The 24,324-nt window shown below is 45.2% G+C and overlaps 1 protein-coding gene across 1 annotated transcript; it reads right to left on the reverse strand.

The window, feature by feature from the left end:
* Positions 1–13,769: 13,769 nt before the first annotated feature.
* On the reverse strand, positions 13,770–23,345 carry LOC115120547 (succinate receptor 1-like). The gene is made up of 2 exons (XM_029649510.2): positions 23,149–23,345; positions 13,770–15,003 (listed from the first exon to the last, which is right to left on the reverse strand). The coding sequence occupies exons 1-2, from the start codon at positions 23,149–23,151 to the stop codon at positions 14,050–14,052; spliced, it is 957 nt and encodes a 318-aa protein (XP_029505370.2). The 5' UTR covers positions 23,152–23,345; the 3' UTR covers positions 13,770–14,049.
* Between the last annotated feature and the right edge of the window lie 979 nt (positions 23,346–24,324).

A 24,324-nucleotide genomic window follows, 5' to 3' on the forward strand; every position in this document is an offset into this window, starting at 1 on the left:
TCAGTTTAGTTCTCATCCCATACAGGCGCTGTAGGTCCAGTCATCAGCCTCTTCACGTGTCTCCCCACCCACCCACCCAACCTCTCTCTCTCTCTCCCCCCCCCCCCCTCTCTCTCTCTCTCTCTGTCTAACTGGGTCTTAATCCACCTGCCTTGTGACATGGAAGGACAAACATGAGGAGGGGAGGGACAATGGGTGAAACCCCTAACAGTATGTCAGGTTTGGAGTGTTTCTAGTCTGAGGCTTTGAGGTTTAACAGAGCTGCAGTCAATTGAGTGCAGTTTAAAGTAGTAGCTTTGATCTTACTGTAGAGCTAATGGTCTCCCTACCGGTCTCCCTATGTTTCCTTAGAAAGCCTCCCCAGCTCAGCTGACACCCCTCACCACCATTTGCAGATTTGTTATGTTGTTGGGGAAATATATCTCAGTGTTCATTATCATGGGATTAGCGTTTTTCTGAGAAAGTGTTTTGATGGCTTTGATGACTGATAATCTAATCTATTTCATTTTTGTTTCAGTATTCTCCTTACAAATCCTTGTAAATATCATGGCCTGTTGTTTTTCATGTGAAATACAGAGAATTGAAGACATGCATCATTTTGTTATGTTTTCTCACAATAAAATGAACCCACATTTGACCGTCTGCTGCCCATTCTGTCCCAGATAATGACTGTCTGGATAATGTGTGTGTGTGTGTGTGTGCTCGCGCGTGCGTGCGTGTGTGTGTGTAACTATGATTTGTCACACCATCCTGAAAGATTGAGAGAGGGAAAGAGATAGTGAGATGAATAGAGGGAAAGAGAGAGATAGATGGAGAGAGAGATATTGCTTCTGAGAAGTCATAGCTGCTTGACTGAAGCATTTCCTGTGGGATCAGTAGTTATGGGGTCAGGGAGAGGAGAGAGAGAGCTGGAGGCTGAAAAGGAGAGAGAGCAGGAGGGAGAGAAGGAGAGAGAGCAGGAGGGTGAGAAGTAGAGAGGGAGAGGAGAGCGAGAGAGCAGAAGGAAGAGGAGAGAGAGAGAGCTGGAGGGAGATAAGGAGAGAAAGCAGGAGGGAGAGAAGGACAGAGAGAAGAAGAGAGGCGAGAGAAAAGTTGAAGAGAGGAGAAAGAAACCAGGAGGGAGAGAAGAAGAGAGGATAGAGAGAGAAGGAGAGAGAGCAGGAGGGAGAGAAGGAGAGATAGCAGGAGGGCCAGAAGGAGAGAAGGAGAGAGAGCAGAAGGGAGATAGCAGGAGGGCCAGAAGGAGAGAGAGAGTGTTTGTGTGTGCGTGCGTGTTTGTGTGCGTGAAAACCATAGTGATTTTTGATTAGAAGCCAAAAAGAAAAACGGTCAAATAATGTGCCAAATAATTTGTCAATGTGGAACGCATTACCAAATTAAACACCTGTTGAGATTCATATTAACAGGCCAGAGAATCAAGGTGTTCCTATTTCCCTGTAAATCACAGCAAACCGCTCCAGACAACCAGCAGAGATGATGATTAATTACTCCACGCCCGTCATCTTTATGGAATGTCTCCTTCGACCTCCATTTTCACAGAAATGGATCATCTCCCGAAGGGGACTTCCAGAAATGCCCAGCCCAGCCTCCTGGGCATAGCATGGACTACTTTCTCTCCATCCTCGGAGAGGTAAAGGTTTCACAAAACAGAATTTGTCCACCTGGTTCTTTCCCCTGCTGACTATGACTACTAAAACACTTGGACCCGGCGGGCAACGGCTGGGAATAAACTACTCCATTCAGTGGTAGGTGTGTGTGTGTGTGTGTGTGTGTGTGTGTGTGTGTGTGTGTGTGTGTGTGTGTGTGTGTGTGTGTGTGTGTGTGTGTGTGTGTGTGTGCGTGCGTGCGTGCGTGCGTGCGTGCGTGCGTGCGTGCGTGCGTGCGTGTGTGTGTGTGTTGCGCTAGTTCTTTGCCAGACATTTTCCTCTGTTTCTGCACATCAACAACAATCCCTTAAGAAAACTTTTTCCGAGATTGTTCCCATTTTATGGATGGTTAATGAAAGCAATGTGATTTGGAAAACATTTGATAAACTCCGGGATTTTCACAGAATGAATCATAGACAACCCTAAGCCAGTGTACTCACATACAGTACACACACACACACACACACACACACACACACACACACACACACACACACACACACACACACACACACACACACACACACACACACACACACACACACACACACACACACACACACACAGGCCAGTGTATTGATTTTTACAGAGAGGAGAAAGATGGCCTTTGTCTGGAAAAAACTTGTCTGAGAAGGCTTTTGTCATGTGCAGTACACAATTATGCAGACAGTGCATTTTAATCACAGATAAAGACAGTAGGTTACTGAAGACAAACAATAGGGGTGAGGTTGGTCGGGGTGGTCACATGAAGTAACCGTCTAGCAGCCCAAACATTGTGTTGTTCGAATCACGTCATGAACAACTTTTGCATTTGAACAACTTAGCAACAACTTATTATGTTTGAACTACTTTGCTTTAATCCTTAAAACCCTTTATCAACTTACTTATTAGTATGTTAGATATTATGTTAAATCAAATCAAAGTTTATTTGTCACGTGCACCAAATACAACAGGTGAACCTTACAGTGACCTTACAGGCTCTAACCAATAGTTACGGAGAAAAAAAAGCATGTGTGTGTAGGCAAGTAAATAAATAAAACAACCTTAAAAAGACATTTGAAAAAAGAGTAGCGAGGCTCTATACAGACACCTGTTAGTCCGGCTTATTGAGGTAGTATGTACATGTAGGTATGTTAAAGTGACTATGCATATATGATGAACAGAGTGTAGCAGTAGCGTGGGGTTGAGGGGTTGGCGGGTGGTGGGTCACAATGCAGATAATCCGGTTAGCCAATGTGCAGGACCACTGGTTGGTCGGCCAATTGAAGTAGTATGTACATGAATGTATAGTTTAAAGTGACTATGCATATATGATAAACAGATAGTAACAGCAGCGTAAAAAGAGGGGTTGAGGGGGCCACACAATGCAAATAGTCCAGGTAACCATTTGGTTACCTGTTCAGGAGTCCTATGGCTTGGGGGTAAAAACTGTTGAGCAGCCTTTTTGTCCTATACTTGGCACTCTGGTACCGCTTGCCATGCGGTAGTAGAGAGAACGGTCTTTGACTGGGGTGGCTGGGGTCTTTGACAATTTTCAGGGCCTGGTGTAGAGGTCCTGGATGGCAGAGGGGCTTAGCCAACGTGATGTACTGGGCCGTACGCACTACCCTCTGAAGTACCTTGCGGTCGGAGGCCGAGCAATTGCTGTACCAGGCAGTGATGCAAACGGTCAGGATGCTCTCGATGTTGCAGCTGTAGAACCTTTTGAGGATCTCAGGACCCATGACAAATATTTTTAGAATCCTGAGGGGGAATAGGCTTTGTCATGTCCTCTTCATGACTTTCTTGGTGTGTTTGGACCATTCTAGTTTGTTGTTGATGTGGACACCAAGGAATTTGAAGCTCTCAACCTGCTCCACTACAGCCCCGTCGATGAGAATGGGGACGTGCTTGGTGCTCCTTTTCCTGTGGTCCATAATCATCTCCTTGATCTTAGTTACGTTGAGGGATAGGTTGTTATTCTGGCACCACCCGGCCAGGTCTCTGACCTCCTTCCTATAGGCTGTCTCGTAGTTGTTGGTGATCAGGCCTAGCACTGTTGTGTCATCAGCAAATTTAATGATGGTGTTGGAGTCGTGCCTGGCCATGCAGTCGTGGGTGCACAGGGAGTAATGGAGGGGACTGAGCACGCACCCCTGGGGAGCTCCAGTGTTGAGGATCAGCGTGGCAGATGTGTTGTTGCCTACCCTCACCACCTGGGCGTGGCCCATCAGGAAGTCCAGGATCCAGTTTGAGAGGGAGGTCTTTAGTCCCAGGTTCCTTACCTAACCTTAGCTATAACCTTAACCTCTAACACCGAACCTAACACTAACCTTAAGCCCTAAGCCTAACCTTAACCTTTAGCCTAGCTAACTTTAGCCACCTAGCTCACCTAGCTAACATTAGCCAAATTGGAATTTGTGTAATCTAGGTTCTGAAAATAGAAAACCATGTAATACACACAAAATGAGAGAGCTTCAAGTTCCTCTGTGTCCACATCACTAAGGACCTATTATGGTCCAAACACACCAACACAGTCGTGAAGAGCGAAGGACAATGCCTCTTGGAGGCTGAAAGAATTTGGACTGGGTCCTCAGATCCTCAAAAGGTTATAGAGCTGCACCATCGAGAGTATCTTGACTGGCTACATCATCGCTTGCTATGGCAAATGCTTGGCAGACTATAAGGTGCGTTCAGCCCAGTACATCACTGGGGTTGAGCTACCTGCCATCCGGGTCCTCTATACCTGGCGGTGTCATTGACTGCTCTTTCTTTCTTTCTTTATTTATTTATTCTTACTTTTAAACTCTGCATTGTTGGAAAAGGGCTCACAAGTAAGAATTTCACTGTAAAGTCTACGCCTGTTGTGTTCGGCGCAAGTGACAAATTACATTTGATTTGATTGATTTGATTTGAAATGCATAATGAATACATTTATTGTTTGTGTGCCTGTCACTATTTTCAAATATATAGTTTGTTTCTACTGTATTTCACAATGAGCTGTGATAGTGTGTTGAGACGGGAACAGCTGAATAGGGAAACAGCTTGAGTCGTATAAAATAGAACATACAGGTTCATGAATTAAACGTTTCGAGCTTATGCCGCAAGTTGTTGGTAGACGGTAACAGATGGTGGTAAATTGCGTCATTCTGTCATTGTGCCACATTATCACAGGAGGGAGTTATAACGTTGATCTATCGGTAGTCTAAACTGTGGCACAAATTGGGGGATTTTTCACACCTAGCCCAGCTATTAGACTATCCATTTGTAAATTAATGGAGGTGTGAATGTTTCAGTCCCAGAGTCTCTTTCCTCTTGCACTAGAGTCCTCCATCAGGCAACAACAACAAAAAATCAGCTGGCAGATGGTCCCGGAATTGAGAGAGAACTTGGTTGAATTCCATGGAGCAATTACACTTGACATGTGGACTGACCATTTTCAAAAAATAGGATACTTGTGCCTTGCAGTCCATAACATAAAGGAAGAGTGGGTGTTATCCCCCACTGAGTGGGACAGTGCAGCTCAAGACTGTAGATAACATCAGGCCAGCTACTGTCTGTGATTTATTTAGAATTCAAGGCACACTAACCAGAATGGGTACCACAGCGATCTGCAGCAATACTCCATCCCGTCTGTTTTTTTCCTTAGTGCGACATTACAGTGTTTTTCAAAAGGACAATGACCCAACACACCTCCAGGCTGTGTAAGGGCTATTTGACCAAGCAGGAGAGTGATGGAGTTCTGCATCAGATGAACTGGCCTCCACAATCACCCGGCTTCAACCAAATTGAGGTGGTTTGGGATGAGTTGGACCGCAGAGTGAAGGAAAAGCAGCCAACAAGTGCTCAGCATATGTGGGAACTCCTTCAAGACAGTTGGAAAAGCATTCCAGGTGAAGCTGGTTGAGAGAATGCCAAGAGTGTGCAAATCTGTCATCAAGGCAAAGGGTGGCTACTTTGAAGAATCTCAAATGTAAAACATATTTTTTACTTGTTTAACAATTTTTGGGTTAATACATGAATCCCTATGTGTTATTTCATAGTTCAAACCCTCAAATGAGTAGGTGTGTCCAAAATGTTGACTTGTACTGTATATCACTGAATGACAAAAATATTGGAATAATGTAGGCTACTGAAATTGAAGGTATCCAAGTGTTGCTTACCGAAACACCCAAAGTCATCCAACTGTTATAATGGGATTTGAGACAAGCATTGGGACTGGTCTTTGCATTGGGACTGGTCTTTGCATTGGGACTGGTCTTTGTAAGTCAATGGGATTTTTGTTTTCACTGAATCTCCGTTTGGATATTGGTTAGACTACAATTAGGCTGTGGAACTGTTTTGATTATTTTGCTCTTCACTTGCAGTCGCTTAGTAGCCTAGGTCAAATCAAATCAAATTTATGAATATAGCCCTTCGTACATCAGCTGATATCTCAAAGTGCTGTACAGAAACCCAGCCTAAAACCCCAAACAGCAAGCAATGCAGGTGTAGAAGCACGGTGGCTAGGAAAAACTCCCTAGAAAGGCCAAAACCTAGGAAGAAACCTAGAGAGGAACCAGGCTATGTGGGGTGGCCAGTCCTCTTCTGGCTGTGCCGGGTGGAGATTATAACAGAACAAGGCCAAGATGTTCAAATGTTCATAAATGACCAGCATGGTCGAATAATAATAAGGTAGAACAGTTGAAACTGGAGCAGCAGCACGGCCAGGTGGACTGGGGACGGCAAGGAGTCATCATGTCAGGTAGTCCTGGGGCATGGTCCTAGGGCTCAGGTCCTCCGAGAGAGAGAAAGAAGGAGAGAATTAGAGAACGCACACTTAGATTCACACAGGACACCGAATAGGACAGGAGAAGTACTCCAGATATAACAAACTGACCCTAGCCCCCCGACACATAAACTACTGCAGCATAAATACTGGAGGCTGAGACAGGAGGGGTCAGGAGACACTGTGGCCCCAACCGAGGACACCCCCGGACAGGGCCAAACAGGAAGGATATAACCCCACCCACTTTGCCAAAGCACAGCCCCCACACCACTAGAGGGATATCTTCAACCACCAACTTACCATCCTGAGACAAGGCTGAGTATAGCCCACAAAGATCTCCTCCATGGCACAACCCAAGGGGGGGCGCCAACCCAGACAAGATGACCAAATCAGTGAATCAACCCACTCAGGTGACGCACCTCGGTCTACTACTGACCGGTCACGTTGTACAGCGCCATATTTTCCTAATGGAAATCCTGAGGCCTAAATAGGATACTGTAAAATGCATTTGAGTTTTTAGTGTAATAGAAACACCATAATATTAATCAATTGAATTAAGCTCAATTTCTAACAGTACAAACAGCACAACAAATACAATAATAATTTACAGACAAATTACTATAAATCCCTTATAGTCTCTAGTACAGCTAATGTTAAAAACCGTAAAATGCATTTGTGAATTCAATAGTTTAGACTTACAGCTCCATGTCATTTCAATAACTTAATCTCAATAAAAACCTTGAACCCACCTGTCCCTGACTTTTCCTAAATATCTGTATTTTACACTCTAGCCGTAGGCCTACATGAAGATACATATCGTAAAATGCACATGTTTTCTGAGCATTTCATCCTCAAAGCACCATGTGCTATAATAGCTGAGGCTTTGGCTACACCATGTATGAAAATAACTTGTTCATTAGCAGACATCACATGCTTATATTCCCCAGCCTTTTACAATATGAATATATGATGGAATATAACAGACTACAATGGAAAGGATATTTTTCCCCAGATGGCTATTTGTTTATTGTCGTTAGTAGACATGGAGTTATGGTTATTCTAGGAAAACATATTTTGAAAGAGAGACCATCTGTAAAATATTTTCTGTCTGAAAGTATGTTAACTTAAAAACCTTAGAATGTGCTATTTTGGATAGGATATAGCAATCAAAACGTCTGACCTGCATGGGCCTCTAGGATTATTTGGAAAAGTAAGCAAGCACCAACAAGCTTCATAAAGATGCCCTCAAAGATGCCCTCTGGTGGTCAAAACTAGCATTAAATGCAACAATGGCTCACAGTAAAATACTATGACATCATGCACTCAAACATGCCATAACATTACACAACATCTCGCAAGCTGTGCTGCAGTATGACTCTACTTTAACATGACTCTCCTTTAAAATGACTCTACTTTAAAATGACTCTACTTTAAAATGACTCTACTTTAAATTACCCACTGTAATTTTGCCGATTAAGTTATAAATCACACATTTTCATGTGTATAACATCTTAAGGTCTGCATCAATATACTGAGAGCGTTTCCGTTTCTAAAAGGACGGGGTGTTTATGGAGCGTTTGTTTATGTTTTTTTCAGAGCCCCCTGTACTGCACAATGAGGATGAGGAAGTGAATAGAGATTTTGTTGAAAGAAAGCTAACTTTAAGATAAGACAACCAGCACAGGCGGCCGGTGGCACCGTCACTGGCTGGAACGGAATCAATGGAATTGTACCGAACACATCAAACGTATGTTTCCCATGCATTTCATACCATTCCATTTACTCCATTCCAGCCATTGTCATGAGCCATCCTCCCCTCAGCAGCCTCCTGTGACAGCCACATTTCACAGTCAAAGTAAGTCATTTTTTTCCTGACCCTGAGGAGGGGTTGAACAGGAAGATGGTGGATGGTCCGCTGAGATCACCATCAGGGCCAAGGAGACTGGTGACATACAGCAGACAGTGTAGGATAGTGGTTTTCAGAACTGTCTCTGGGGACCCTCAGATGTTTCAGACTTTTGAATTAGCTCACCTGATTCACCAATCACAGGCTTGATGATTAGTTGACAAGCTGAATCAGGTGTGCTATCTCAGGAAGAGTTCAAATACATGGAATGGCCAGGTGTCCCTAAGGAGATGGAATGGACAGGTGTCCCTGAGGAGATGGAAGGGCCAGGGGTCCCTGAGGAGATGGAATGGCCAGGTGTCCCTGAGGAGATGGAATGGCCAGGTGTCCCTGAGGAGATGGAAGGGCCAGGTGTCCCTGAGGAGATGGAATGGCCAGGTGTCCCTGAGGAGATGGAATGGCCAGGTGTCCCTGAGGAGATGGAATGGCCAGGTGTCCCTGAGGAGATGGAAGGGCCAGGTGTCCCTGGGGAGATGGAAGGGCCAGGTGTCCCTGAGGAGATGGAATGGCCAGGTGTCCCTGAGGAGATGGAATGGCCAGGTGTCCCTGAGGAGATGGAATGGCCAGGTGTCCCTGAGGAGATGGAATGGCCAGGTGTCCCTGAGGAGATGGAATGGCCAGGTGTCCCTGAGGAGATGGAAGGGCCAGGTGTCCCTGAGGAGATGGAAGGGCCAGGTGTCCCTGAGGAGATGGAATGGCCAGGTGTCCCTGAGGAGATGGAACGGCCAGGGGTCCCTGAGGAGATGGAACGGCCAGGGGTCCCTGAGGAGATGGAACGGCCAGGGGTCCCTGAGGAGATGGAACGGCCAGGGGGCCCTGAGGAGATGGAATTGCCAGGGTTCCCTGAGGAGAGGTTTTAAAGCCCTTGGAATAGGACATGAATTCCACCTCAGGACCCATAGTTCTAACATGAGAGAGAGGATCCATGCTGGGTTCTGTCTCTCTCTCCATCTCTCCCTCTGACTTTGATTATACCACCATAGCCAGAAGCGACACAGGTTCTGAACTCATCATGGGGTTTTGTCAACACAACACAGGAGTTCATCCTTCCACCTTGCTGGTGATGGAGGGCTGATCATTGTAAGATAAATCCTGGTGTTGTTGTGAATGAAGATTGATTTGTCACGACTGTGTGGGAGGATATTGGTACAGTTCTATAACCGGCTGTTGTGTTGACAGTTGTTGGCAGGGCTGAGTGAATGTGTCAAGGGGGTCAGTATGCAATCAGAGAACATTATGATGCATTTAGTTGGGCTAGGTAGTGAAGTATAAAACCAGGGAGAGGTGACATTTTTGTCATGCACCTAGAATTGATTTGAAGTAAAAGATGAACTATAACAATGAACCCTACAGAATGTCTGTTTCTTAATCTTCTAAACCTTGTTCTGCTTGCTTTCTTTGTTTGTTTGCTCGTTGTTTGTTAACGTTGTACTGCAGTGGGCTAAATCAGGGTCACAGAGTGGTAGTATTAAACATATCTACTTTGAAACCAAAGTCTACACCTCACACACATGATCATAGGCTTAAAGAAAAGAAGACACCTGTACCAGGTCAGATATAGAGTTGAAATGTATTCCATTTTGAGTTTACGTCCCAATATTACACTTTATATACATCACAGAATATTGAAATATAACAAAATCATTTGACATAGAAACATTTTATTTTATTCATTATGAAATTACTAAAAATATTAATAACATTTAACTCATGAGACCACTAAAGGGCGCTTTGGTCTTTCGTCTGCAGGAAAGCGGTATGAGCATTGTTTGACAGCTACACTGTGAAAATGATTAACAAAATTAAATTGCACTGTGAAGTCATCATCCCAGCGATTGATGTGTTTCACTGCACCATCATTTAGGACAACTGCATTTTCTCTAATGGGGGAATAGCCTGGAGAGGGCTGAAGCCAAGCAGGAATATTGGGCTGTGGGGGAATAGCCTGGAGAGGGCTGAAGCCAAGCAGGAATATTGGGCTGTGGGGGAATAGCCTGGAGAGGGCTGAAGCCAAGCAGGAATATTGGGCTGTGGGGGAATAGCCTGGAGAGGGCTGAAGTCAAGCAGGAATATTGGGCTGTGGGGGAATAGCCTGGAGAGGGCTGAAGTCAAGCATGAATATTGGGCTGTGGGGGAATAGCCTGGAGAGGGCTGAAGTCAAGCAGGAATATTGGGCTGTGGGGGAATAGCCTGGAGAGGGCTGAAGTCAAGCAGGAATATTGGGCTGTGGGGGAATAGCCTGGAGAGGGCTGAAGCCAAGCAGGAATATTAGGCTGTGGGGGAATAGCCTGGAGAGGGCTGAAGCCAAGCAGGAATATTGGGCTGTGGGGGAATAGCCTGGAGAGGGCTGAAGCCAAGCAGGAATATTGGGCTGTGGGGGAATAGCCTGGAGAGGGCTGAAGTCAAGCAGGAATATTGGGCTGTGGGGGAATAGCCTGGAGAGGGCTGAAGCCAAGCAGGAATGCTGGGCTGTGGGGGAGAGATGAAATTAATATTAATGCTATTAGCTGTCTAGGGATGGGCTTATGTAAGGCTTGTGTTTCAATACCTTTCAAAACAGAAAACAGTGGAAAACAGAGCGATGAAGGACGCAATAAGTGTGTGTGTGTGTGTGTGTTGGAGTGTATGAGTGTGCGTGTGTTTGTGTCGATGTGTTTGTGTGGGTTTGTGTGAGTGTGTATGTTTATGTGAGTGTGTGTTTGTGTGTGAGTGTGTTTGTGTGAGACAATAACATGAGGGTTTATGTGAGTGTGTGTTTGTGTGTGAGTGTGTTTGTGTGAGACAATAACATGAGGGTTGCAATCTGAGCCCTCTACTCTGCAATATTTACATCAACAAATTGGTCACTATTATAGAAAAATCCTCAACCCTCTGTTCATCATATATGCATAGTCGCTCCACAATTCAGAGGTTAAATGCCTGCTCTTCACAAATGCCCTATGTGTAACGCTCCGGGTGTCGTGGGTGTGGAGTCACTCTTTAATGCACAAAACACAGGGTGCTCACAACCAGAATACACGACCAGGAACAAACACGTTCCTCTACTACAAAACAGATGGTCACAATAATGAATCCCGCACAAAGAACCAGGCTGAGTAATAAAGCCTCACTAATTAAACCCAACTCAAAACAGGTGTACTCAATAAACACATAAGGAGCTAGTAGGCCGGCGACGACGACCGCCGAGCGCCACCGGAACGGGAAGGGGAGCCACCTTCGGTCGGAGTCGTGACACTATGCCTGCTGTCACCCACAGCACATTGCCTACAGCAGAGGATTTCGCCAAATGGGACAAACACTCTGTTCTGTTTGTTCCTTATATAATGACAAACCGGGGCGCAAGTTTAACTACTTTAACCTGTTATGGCTGCATCCCTTGTCCTCAATTTCCACCTGAAGACATACCCAAATCTAACTGCCTGTAGCTCAGCCCCAGAGGCAAGGATATGCATATTCTTGGTATCATTTGAATGGAAACATTCTGAAGTTTGCGGAAATGTTAATTGAATGTAGGAGAATATAACACAGTAGATCTTGTGGAAGAAAAGAGAAAGAAAGAGCATACGTTTTCTGTTTATTTATTGTTGTAGCATCATCTTTCACATGTACTAGAATAGCCACACAGTCAGATAGGATGCTGGAGATCATTTTGTTGGATAACACAAGAGGGCATCTTTAGGTGTGGCAAAGTTTTAGACAGATAACTTCAGGAATGGGTGAGCTACATGACATTTAGCATGAAGTCACCCAGGTGTCCCACATAAGTTGCCCAAATGTACCCGTGGCCGAATTGGTGAAATGACCTATAACTATATATAACAATGCAAATAACTGTATACAACATATCAAAAAGCAATACTAACACACACACCAAAAAAAATGTTTAAAAAAATATTAGAAAATAAATATTTTTAAAAAACAGTACACCCTTTGGAAGTCCTCTACACAATATTTTGCTGCCTGTGCCATGTCCCATAGCAGTCTCTTTCTGATGTAAAGCAGAGGCAAACTGAACAAGTGGTGCAGTTCATGCGACACAGAACACAACGACGCCTCCATGCTGTGCCCTTTTGGCCCTGAGGCACAGTCACGCCTGCAGTAATGAACTGTGGCATATGAACACCACTGGGAGCAGAGGTAGAGTGGGCAGCTTGGCACCGTCCAATGATGGTTTGCAGTTACACAAACCACTCCTTGGCCCCTACAATACAGAGAGGCTAATTTATTTTCTGGGGGGAACTGCATGATTGACTTGTGCCAGCGGACGAAAGGGGGAAAAGAAACTCCCCTAACTTCATTGTTGTGTGAGATAATGTGGCGTTCCACCACTCTGCTGCAGTCACAGACTGGTTTGCTGCACATCCCAGGATGTCGGTACTATTCCTGCCTCCATACATCCCCTTCCTAAACCCCAAAGAGGAGTTTTTCTCTGCATGGAGGTGGAAGGTTAATGACCACCATCCATATGACCAGATGTCCTTACTGGATGCCATGAATGTGGGGTGTGGAGACACTTCTCCTGAAGTCTGACAGGGTTATTAGACATTCCAGAAGATACTTTGCAAGATGCATCGCCAGAGAACACATAGATGTAATTTGAAGAGAACTTGTGGCCAAATGCAGAGGAGAGGGAGAACTAGAACCCTCGCAGCACAGTATGAGTGATTATACATGTGGTTCATGGTTTTTTGGTAATTATTTTTGCAGCCCTGGAATGTCAGGAATTAGTTTTTGTTTCAACTGTTTATTTTTCACAAGTAAATTACTATATGCAAAGATAGAGAAAATATACAGGCTATTGTAGCAAATTGCTGCATTTCTGATTCATTCTTGTTCCATATACTTCAGTACAGTCAAAGTGAAAAGATGTTATTCTAATTCTATAATGAAATACTGATTTATGTGAAATCATTCAATCTTCAAAGAGGAAAGTTCATCATTTATATTGGTGTTTTTTAGGTCAGTGTGTTATGAGTGACAATATATTCTTTCTGAGTGAGAATTGTTGCCAGTGTTATGTTCGAACAAGCTTATTTTGAGACATGCATGAAGTGTTTTGGTGGTTTGAGTGAGTTTGCGGTGAGATTAACTGTTTGGCCAAAATGCATGTTGGTAATGCAAGAGTTTTGAAAAAGTGGCTTCAGTATTGACCGATGCTTGTTAGCAATTGAAAAAAATACGAACAACTGCTCACACAGACTCCAGTCGGATATTCTAAACAGAATATCAACCATTCACACAGATGGGGTTGAACCGCTCACACAGATTCTGACCCTGGCAACTCACACAGATATTGCTCTGTGTCAACACCTCTTTTTCTTTTAGGCCTTTCATATGCTTGTTATAAGAAATTCCAGTCTCACCTTTTTATTTCTCTATGTTCGGGATTCCTTGTCCACCCGCTGGATCCCATCCTTGTCAGCAGATTGTCATAAAAAAATATATTAAGTGAGAGAGACTGTTATTTTTTCAAACAATCAATATTTATTATCAAGAATTGCAATAATGGAGCTGGTCAAGGACCAATCGTAGGTGACTTGTAGTGAACCCAATAATACAAGAAATGCTCAGGTCTTATATAGTAGACATAAAAATGCTTAGCGTGGCTGGTTCCACCCCTCCCCTGCAGATCGGGACATCACAACATTGGTTAAATATGCCTACTTGAATAATATTTCAAACATACCATGATATTTTCCCGGACACTGTGTGTGTTTGTTTGTATGTGTGAGTGAGTGTTCAACAGGATCTCACATTGAGGTCCCTGTCCTCTGTTCTAGCTGTCTCACTAGGACTCTGATCTTGGCCAATAGGAGCTCTCTGAACTTGTCTCCCATGAAGAAGTAGAACACAGGGTTAATAACACTATGGACGAATGCCACCGGCCTGGTCAGGATGTATGCACTCTGTATATATATCTTGTGGCAGTCAGACAGCCCTGCCCAGGGATGCCGCGACGCTATCCTCACATTCCTCATCAAATGATAGGGCAGATACAGTACCAGAAACATGGTCGCTACAGCAGAGACCACCCGTACGGGCTTGCGGAACGATGTCCCTGTGCCCTGAATCACTTCTGCCTGGACACGGAGAAGCCGGTTGATTTGGTAGCTGAAGAAGCCAAGCCCCAGCAGAGGCAGCAGGTAGCCAGTCACCGTCAGGCCCAGGCTGTATCCCAGCAAGTTCTCCATAACCCCCAGGCTCCCAAAGTCCTTACATAAGCTCCAGTTCCCTTTCTGCATGTCCTGGACCATGTAGAATATTAGGGGGGCCACCTGCATGTTAACTGCCACCCAGGTCATGAGAGACAAGCAGAGGGCAGACTTCTTGGTCAACAGGAAGTGAAGTCGTGATGGGTGTCGTACGAGCAGGAAGCGGTCCATGCTGACCCACACCATGAAAAGGATGGAGGAGTAGAGGTTGGTATGGAGGATATAGCGGTTGATGATGCAGCCGAAGCCGCTGTATTCTGATTTGGCGTTGGCGTACAGGTAGGAGAGGTATGGCAGCGTGCACAGAAAGAGGAGATCAGAGACAGCGAGGTTGAACAGGTAAACATTGGTGCTCTTCCACTCTGGCAGGCAGAACACGTAACCCAGAACCACCAGAAGGTTGCTGGGGAAACCCAGGGCAAACTCCAGGGCATAGGCGGGAGTCAGGTAGTTCTTCAACAGGAAGTCATCTAGCATTGTACAGTTATACACCTGGAGAGGGGAGGAGAGGAGAGGGGGAGATGAGAGAAGAGAAGTGCTGGCACTAAAATTGCACTCAATGAGCTGTATACCACCATAAGCGAACAGGAAAACGCTCATCCACAGGCGGCACTCCTAGTGGCAGGGGACTTTAATGCAAGGAAACTTAAATCGGTTTAAGCTATCAGCATGTTAAATGTGCAACCAGAGGGTAAAAAATTCAAGAACAACTTTACTCCACATAAAAAACTCTCCCTTGCCCACCATTTGGCAATCTGACTATAATTCTATCTTCCTGATTACTGCTTACAAGCAAATATTTAAGCAGGAAGCACCAGTGACTCGGTCTATAAAAAAGTGGTCAGATGAAGCATATGCTAAACTACAGGACTGTTAACCTCTTCAGTCGACCCTCTACTTTTTTAACATTCTGTTAAAAATCGCGCAACATTTCAGCGCCCTGCTACTCATGCCAGGAATATAGTATATGCATTTGCTTAGTCTGTGTGGATAGGAAACACTCAGACGTTTAAAAAACTGGTTAAATCACTGCTGTGGCTTTACCAGAACGGCATTTACATCGAAAAGCACAGGAAAAACTGATCACTGAAAATGGGGAAAATATATCCATGCGCTACTTGAACCCATTGATAAACGTGAACCACAATTAATTGACTGAGGTTGCAGTACCTACAGCTTCCACAGGGTGTCTAGAGTCTTGTCATTTCCCTTCGAGTTTTTTCTTGGTCAAACACATACAGGACACCGTATCTAATCCGGTCTAGGACCGGATATTTTCGTTGAGTTTCTAGCCGGACATTTTTCCAGACGGACAGCTAATGATCTTTACATCGCCTCCTGATGAATTTTATCGCTTATTAACGTTTACTAATACCTAAAGTTGAATTACAAACGTATTTCGAAGTGTTTTGTTAAAGTTTATCGTCGACTTTTTGAATTTTAAAAAATGACGTTACGTTTTGAAACGATGTTTTTTTCGTTTATCACAGTCTACATATAACGATATCTAGGCTTTATATGGACCGATTTAATCGAAATAAAGACCCAAATAGTGTTTATGGGACATCTAGGAGTGCCAACAAAGAAGATGGTGAAAGGTAATGAATGTTTTCTATTTTATTGTGCGGTTTGTGTAACGCCGAAATGCTAATTATTTTGTTTACGTCCCCTGTGGGTCTTTTGGGGTGTTGCATGCTATCAGATAATAGCTTCTCATGCTTTCGCCGAAAAGCATTTTAAAAATCTGACTTGTTGCCTGGATTCACAACGAGTGTAGCTTTAATTCGATACCCTGCATGTGTATTTTAATGAACTTTTGAGTTTTAACTAATACTATTAGCATTTAGCGTAGCGCATTTGCATTTCCAGAGCTCTAGTTGGGACGCAAGCGTCCCGAGTAGAAGCAACAGGTTAAGCTAGCACAGACTGGAATATGGACGGATTTAATCGGAAAAAAGACCCAAATGTGATGTTTATGGGACATATAGGAGTGCCAACAAAGAAGCTCGTCAAAGGTAATGAATGTTTTATATTTTATTTCTGCGTTTTGTGTAGCGCCGGCTACGCTAATTATTCTGTTTACATCCCCTTTGGGTATTCCGGGGGTTGCATGCTATCAGATAATAGCTTCTCATGCTTTCGCCGAAAAGCATTTTACAAATCTGACATGTTGGCTAGATTCACAATGAGTGTAGCTTTAATTGAGTACCCTGCATGTGTGTTTTAATGAAAGTTTGAGTTGTATCGAGTACTATTAGTTGGCGCTCTGAAATTTCTGCTGATTTTGATTCCTGTACAGGGACAGCAGCCGTAAAAGGATAACAGGAACAATCACGCACCACACATACTGAGAACCAGAGGGTTAAATAGAGAAATAAGAATAACTTAATGGGAACCAGGTGTGTTCACTCAAGACATAACAAATGGAAAACAGAAACATGGATCGGTGGAAGCTATAAAGCCGGTGACAACGAGCGCCAAACGCCACCCGAAAACGAGCGCCAAACGCCACCCGAACAAGGAGAGGCACCAACTTCGGCGGAAGTCGTGACAGTACCCCCCCACTGACGCGCGCCTCCAGCAACACGGAGGACGAGGCGCAGGGCGATCTGGGTGGAGACGATGATATTCCTGTAGTAGTGAAGGGTCCAGTATGTCCTCCACCGGCACCCAGCATCTCTCCTCCGGACAGTACCCCTCCCACTCCACGAAGTACTGAAGGCCCCTCGCCCAACGCCTAGAGTGCATGATGGCCTGCAACGTATACGCGGGAACCCCCTCGATGTCCAGAAGTGGCAGAGGAGCCTCCCTCACCTTGGACTGCTGGAGCGGGCCAGCCACCACCGGCCTGAGGAGAGACACATGGAACGAGGGGTTAATACAATAATCAGGGAGAAGTTATAACCTATAACATACCTCGTTCAGTCTCCTCAGGAATTTAAATGGCCCCACAAACCGCGGACCAAGCTTCCGGCAGGGCAGGCAAAGGGGCAGGTTTTGGGTCGAGAGCCAGACCCGGTCTCCCGGTGTATACACCGGGGCCTTACTGCGGTGGCAATCGGCGCTCGCCTTCTGTCGCCTGATGGCCCGTTGCAGGCGTACATGAGCTGCGTCCCAGGTTTCCTCCGAACGCCGAAACCAATCATCCACCGCAGGTGCCTCGATCTGACTCTGATGCCAGAACCAGCTGATAACCTAGTACACACTGAAATGGAGACAGGTTAGTGGAGGAGTGGCGGAGATAGTTTTGGGCCATCTCTGCCCAGGGGATGAAAACCGACCACTCCCCCGGCCGGTCCTGGCAATAAGACCGCAGAAACCTAACCACATCCTGGTTAACTCTCTCCAGCTGCCCATTACTTTCGTGGGTGAAACCCTGAGGTAAGACTGACCCAGATGTTCCATTAACGCCCTCCAGACCCTTGATGTGAAATGGGAACCCCGATCAGACGCTATATCCTCAGGCACCCCGTAGTGCCGGAAGACGTGCGTAAACAGGGCCTCCTCAGTTTGTAGGGCCATAGGGAGACCGGGCAAAGGAACTTCAGAATCGTGGTGTTCCCGTGTGGCGGAGGAAGATCCTTCACAAAATCCACCGATAGGTGCGACCACGGCCGTTGTGGAACGGGTAGGGGTTGTATTTTCCCTCAGGGTAGGTGTCTAGGTGCCTTGCACTGAGCTCACACTGAGCAGGAGGAGACATACATCCTCAATTCCTTAGCTAAAGTGGGCCACCAGTACTTTCCACCAAGACAGCGCAGTGTCCGATCGATGCCAGGATGACCAGAGGAAGGTGACATATGAGCCCAACAAATCAATCGATCACGAACATCAGACGGAACGTACTTACGTCCAACTGGACACTGGGTATGTGTCCGCACGTAACACCCGTTCAATGTCCGTGTCAACCTCCCATACCACCGGTGCCACTAGGCAAGAAGCCGTATGTATGGGAGTGGAATCCGTGGACCGCTCTTCTGTGTCATACATCCAAGACAGTGCGTCTGCCTTAGCGTTCTGGGAACCTGGTCTGTATGATAGAGTGAACACAAAACGGGTGAAAAACATGGCCCACCTTGCCTAGCAAGGATTCAATCTCCTCGCCGCCCGGATGTACTCCAGATTGCTGTGGTCATTTTTTCCAGTATCTCTTCTGGTATAAACACAGAAGAGATGGACGTTCTGCAACTTCGCTTCTACTACTTGCAAGCAATTCCCACCCCCCTAAAAAAAATGTAGGTACTGAGCAAATTTCAGGTCAGCTGAGCACAAACTTGAAAATTGTGAATATTCTGTGCAACTTCACACACACATTTGCTGTGAAAACTGAGGATGTACCTGCTTTATTTAAAGTTTTAACAATAGGCTAATGTGGCTATTGGATCATAATATAGGCCTACTGTATCAGAGTGGCCTACCACCAAAAAGAATGGAGAAAATGCATCCCATAACGTTTTAACATAGAAATAGCTGTTCTTTCATTCAGCTTACAGTAGCAGCTAATGTGTGGTGTTCAATGTAAGCCTACATTCCATGAGACTTTTGGGAAAAAAACATAGAAGGCTTGACATTACCCTGTTTATCGACATCAGACAAGGAGGTGACTGAACATGTAGTTGTGTTGTTTGATGCAAGACACCACTTAACAGAATAAAATGCATTATTAATCCCATTCCATCATTACAGAGAATCAGACAAATGAAGCCAGCCTATTGGCTACTTAATTTATTCAAGCCTGTGTCACGTCCTGACCTTAGTTCCTTTTTTATGTCTCTGTTTTAGTTTGGTCAGGGCGTGAGTTGGGGTGGGCATTCAATTTTGTGTATTCTAGGTTTTGTATTTCTGTGTTTGGCCTGGTATGGTTCCCAATCAGAGGCAGCTGTCGATCGTTGTCTCTGATTGATAACCATACTTAGGCAGCCTGTTTTCCCACTATGGGTGGTGGGTAGTTATTTTATGTTTAGTGTTTTTGTTGCACCTTACAGAACTGTTTTGTTTTTGTCGTGTTTTCCCCTTTGTTATTTTTGTGTTCGGTTTAATAAATATAATATGAACACTTACAACGATGAGCATTGGTCTGATCCATCATATTCCTCATCAGAAAAGGAAGACAACCGTTACAGAACTACCCACCACAAACGGACCAAGCAGCGTGGTAACCAGGAGCAGAGGGTTCTGGACTCCTGGACATGGGAGGAGACTCTGGAAGGCAAGGGACCCTGGGCACAGGCAGGGAAATATCGCCACCCCAAGGAAGAGCTGCAGGCAGTGAAAGCTGAGCGGCAGCGATATAAGGTAAGGCAGCGCAACAGGCAAGAGAGGCAGCCCCCAAAAAATGTTTTGGGGATATTGGCGTAGTCAGGCGATAGACCCGAGCCAATTCCCCGTGCTTACCGGAAGAAGTGCAGTCAGGCACTGTGTTATGTGGTCAAGCGCATGGTGTCGCGAGAGTGCCATGCGAGAGTGGGCATCCAGCCAGGGCGTATTGTGCCGGCCCAGCGTGTTTGGTCTCCGGTACGCCGTTTCAGTTCAGTGTATCCTGCGCCGGCTCTGTGTGCTGTGTCTCCGGGGTGCTGGGAGGGTGCAGTGCGTCCTATGCCTGCGCTCCGCCCGTGCCGGGCGAATGTGGGAATTGAGCCTAAGGGAGAGGTGCGAGTGATATGCACCAGATCTCCAGTGCTCACCCACAGCCCGGTTAAACCTGTGCCTGCACTCTGGAGGGTCCGGGCTAAAGTGGTCATCCAGCCTGGAGGAGTGGTGCCAAGGCTGCGCACCAGAGCTCCAGTGCTCCTCCACAGCCCAGTCCATCCGGTGCCTCCTCCACGCACCAGGCCTCCTGTAGGTCTCCCCAGCCTGGTGGGTCCTGTGGCAGCCGCACGCACCAGGCTGTCTCTCCATCTCCTCCCTCCAGGTTCTCCCGTCTGTCCGGAGCTGCCAGAGCCGCCCGTCTGTCAGGAACTGCCAGAGCCGCCCGTCTGTCAGGAGCTGCCAGAGCCGCCCGCCTGTCATGAGCTGCCAGAGCCGCCCGTCAGTCAGGAGCTGCCAGAGCCGCCAGTCAGTCAGGAGCTGCCAGAGCCGCCCACCTGTCATGAGCTGCCAGAGCCGCCCGTCAGTCAGGAGCTGCCAGAGCCGCCCGTCAGTCAGGAGCTGCCAGAGCCGCCCGTCAGTCAGGAGCTGCCAGAGCTGCCCGTCAGTCAGGAGCTGCCAGAGCCGCCCTTCACTTCCGACGCTGCCAGAGTCGCCCTTCACTCCGGCGTTGCCAGAGTCGCCCTTCACTTCCGACGCTGCCAGAGTCGCCCTTCACTCCAGCGCTGCCAGAGTCGCCCGTCACTCCGGCGCTGCCAGAGCCGCCCGTCAGTCAGGAGCTGCCAGAGCCGCCAGTCAGTCAGGAGCTGCCAGAGCCGCCCGTCTGTCATGAGCTGCCAGAGCCGCCCGTCAGTCAGGAGCTGCCAGAGCCGCCCGTCAGTCAGGAGCTGCCAGAGGTCTGTTTAATGCTGGTCCAACCAATCGGATTCCACGCTTCAAGATTGCTTTGATCAAGTGGACTGGGATATGTTCCGCGTGGCATCGGACACTAACATTGATGAATACACTGATTCGGTGAGCAAGTTTACTAGCAAGTGCATTGGTGATGTTGTAACCACAGCGACTATTTAAACCTTCCCCAACCAGAAATCGTGGATTGATGGCAGCATTCGCACAAAACTGAAAGTGCGAACCACTGCTTTTAATTAGGGCAAGGCTCTTTTGCACACCAGTATCACTACTTACACACCAGTATCACTACTTACACACCAGTACCACTACTTACACACCATCATCTGCTCATCTATCACTCCAGTTTTAATCTGCTAAATTGTAATTACTTTGCTACTATGGTCTATTTATTTCCTTACCTCCTCATGCCATTTGCACAGACTGTATATAGACGTTATTTTTTCTATTGTGTTATTGACTGTACCCTTGTTTTACTCCATGTGTAACTCTTTTTATTTTATTTTTTTATTTTACCTTTATTTAACCAGGCAAGTCAGTTAAGAACAAATTCTTATTTTCAATTACGGCCTAGGAACAGTGGGTTAACTGCCTGTTCAGGGGCAGACTCTCAAACTCTGTTGTTGTATGCGTCTCACTGCTTTGCTTTATATTGGTCAGGTCGCAGTTGTAAATGTAAATGAGAGCTTGTTCTCAACTAGCCTACCTGGTTAAATAAAGGTGAAAAAAAAACATTTTGTTTATTTGGTAAATATTTTATTAACTCTATTTCTTGAACTGCATTGTTGGTTAAGGGCTTGTAAGTAAGCCTTTCACGGTAAAGTCTACATTTGTGACAAATTGGATTTGGTTTGATTTTCTTATTCACACGTTAAGGTGGTGGATCACTTACTGGACTTTTTACATTGACTCATTTCCTCATTTCCATGTTACTGGTGTTTACTTAGTCTTTTCTTCACCACTTGACCTGCGTATTACATTGTTTTACATCGACTCATTTCCTCATTTCCATGTTACTGGTGTTTACTTAGTCTTCTCTTCACCACTTGACCTGCGTATTAAAAAATGGTTTTACACTGCACTATTTTTTGTATAAAAAAAAAAAACAGTACCAGTCAAAAATTTGGACACACCAAACTCATTTTGGTGCTATTTTTTTACATAAGAGAATGCCAAGAGAGTGCAAAGCTGTCATCATTGGCAAAGGGTGGCTACTTTGAAGAATCTTAATCTTAAATATAAAACATATTTTGATTTGTTTAACACTTTTTTGGTTACATGACTCCATATGTGTTATTTCATGTTTTTGATGTCTTCACTATAAGGAAAAATATGAGGGAAAACCCTTGAATGAGTAGGTGTGTCCAAACGTTTGACTGGTACTTGTGTATCTAAAAGGTCTGCAAATGTATTTGTCTGGTTATTTATAAAATATTGCTGTTTTGAATTAGTCACTCAGTAAACTTGTACTGCTTTGTGCATGAGCTATGTATACTGACCAAAACATAAACAAAACACACAACAATTTCTAAAATTCATATAACACTTCATAGATTTTAACTGTCCCCAGCACAAGGTGCACCTCTGTAATGATCAGTCTGTTTAAGGACTGAATGTTATTTATTACGGAACAAAAATATAAACGACCAAGTGTTGGTCCCATGTTTCATGAGCTGAAATAATGCACAACAAGCTTATTTCTCTCAAATGTGTTTACGTCCCTGTTTGTGAGCATTTCTCTTTTGCCAAGATAATCCATCCACCTGACAGGTGTGGCATATCCAGAAGCTGATTCACCTCAACACTGTAGCTATTTCATTCGCTAACCTTGACTCACTCTTGCGTCTAGTACATCAATAATACAAGTACTGCATTCTATTATGTGTTAGTAGATACATTAGTTGTTGGATACCATAGGCAGTGTACAAACATCAATAAATAAGCCAATCCAACCTTCAACTTTCACAAACTACTCTACCAATCAGTACAGCGGGTCTCATAGAGATGTTCTGTTTTTATATAAACGTGTGATTTCACAGTGAAACATGACATAACATATTGGCATACATTTGATAAATAATTTAAGATATCTCAATCATCTCTTCTTTATGACATATTATTTAATTAACAGGTGTGTCTTACCATTGTTCTGTCTTGTGTGGTAGGAGTCTTTTTGTAGGCAGTGAATGAAGCTTCTGTTTTGACTGCAAACAGGCTGCAAACTAACCAATACTGGCTGGCTGAGGAAAGTGCTGACTGGTTCAACAGAGGACACCTTTTTTTTGCATTGTGGCTTTACAAGCAGACATGGTTGGACATGCAAACCAGTTAGGCTCACATAAAACTTATTATAGATTAATGTAGTAAATATGTTTCATATGTTGTGGTTTTGGCTTGCTAATGAATCAGGTTACATAAATATTTGCATTTGTCCTTGTGCCATTCATTCTGTATGAGGAGTTATCAAGATGGCCTCATTGGGTAACGTATTAAAGCATAAAACTTGATATATGCTAGCACGCATCCAAGGATATGACACACATGGAAGTTGCTGTTATTTTGCATCCTACAGTGTTGCACTTGGAAGGCAAAGATTCCAAATCAATGACTCAACAGCCATCAATGACCCAACAGCCATCAATGACCCAACAGCCATCAATGACCCAACAGCCATCAATGACCCAACAGCCATCAATGACCCAACAGCCATCAATGACTCAACAGCCATCAATGACCCAACAGCCATCAATGACCCAACAGCCATCAATGACCCAACAGCCATCAATGACTCAACAGCCATCAATGACCCAGCAGTGCATGGTTTATTTTGGCAACAGAGATGTAGTACGGTGCACTAACCACATGGTCTACTTGGAAACAGAGAGAGAGCATGAAACATTTACGGATGCAGTCAAATATATTGATACAGTGGGGGGGCAGGTGTGCGTAATGATGGTGGTAAGAGTGAGTAATGCTGGGGAGCCTGGCACCTTTGAGCGCCAAGGAGGGGGAGGGGAAGAGGGAGCAGGTATGCCAACATATGTATTTAGCTTTTTCTGCAGAGAGAGAGGGAGAGGGCTGAAAAGATGTGTCCTTAAACAACCTGTTGTGGGAGTGGCAGTTGTTTATGTCAGAGTCTAAGCCTCTAGATGGTGATATCTACTACGGGGCGGCAGGGTAGCCTAGTGGTTAGAGTGTTGGACTAGTAAACGGAAGGTTGCAAGTTCAAACCCCCGAGCTGACAAGGTACAAATCTGTCGTTCTGCCCCTGAACAGGCAGTTAACCCACTGTTCCTAGGCCGTCATTGAAATTAAGAA

This window comes from Oncorhynchus nerka, linkage group LG11 (assembly GCF_034236695.1).
Source record: "Oncorhynchus nerka isolate Pitt River linkage group LG11, Oner_Uvic_2.0, whole genome shotgun sequence".
NCBI lineage: Eukaryota > Metazoa > Chordata > Actinopteri > Salmoniformes > Salmonidae > Oncorhynchus > Oncorhynchus nerka.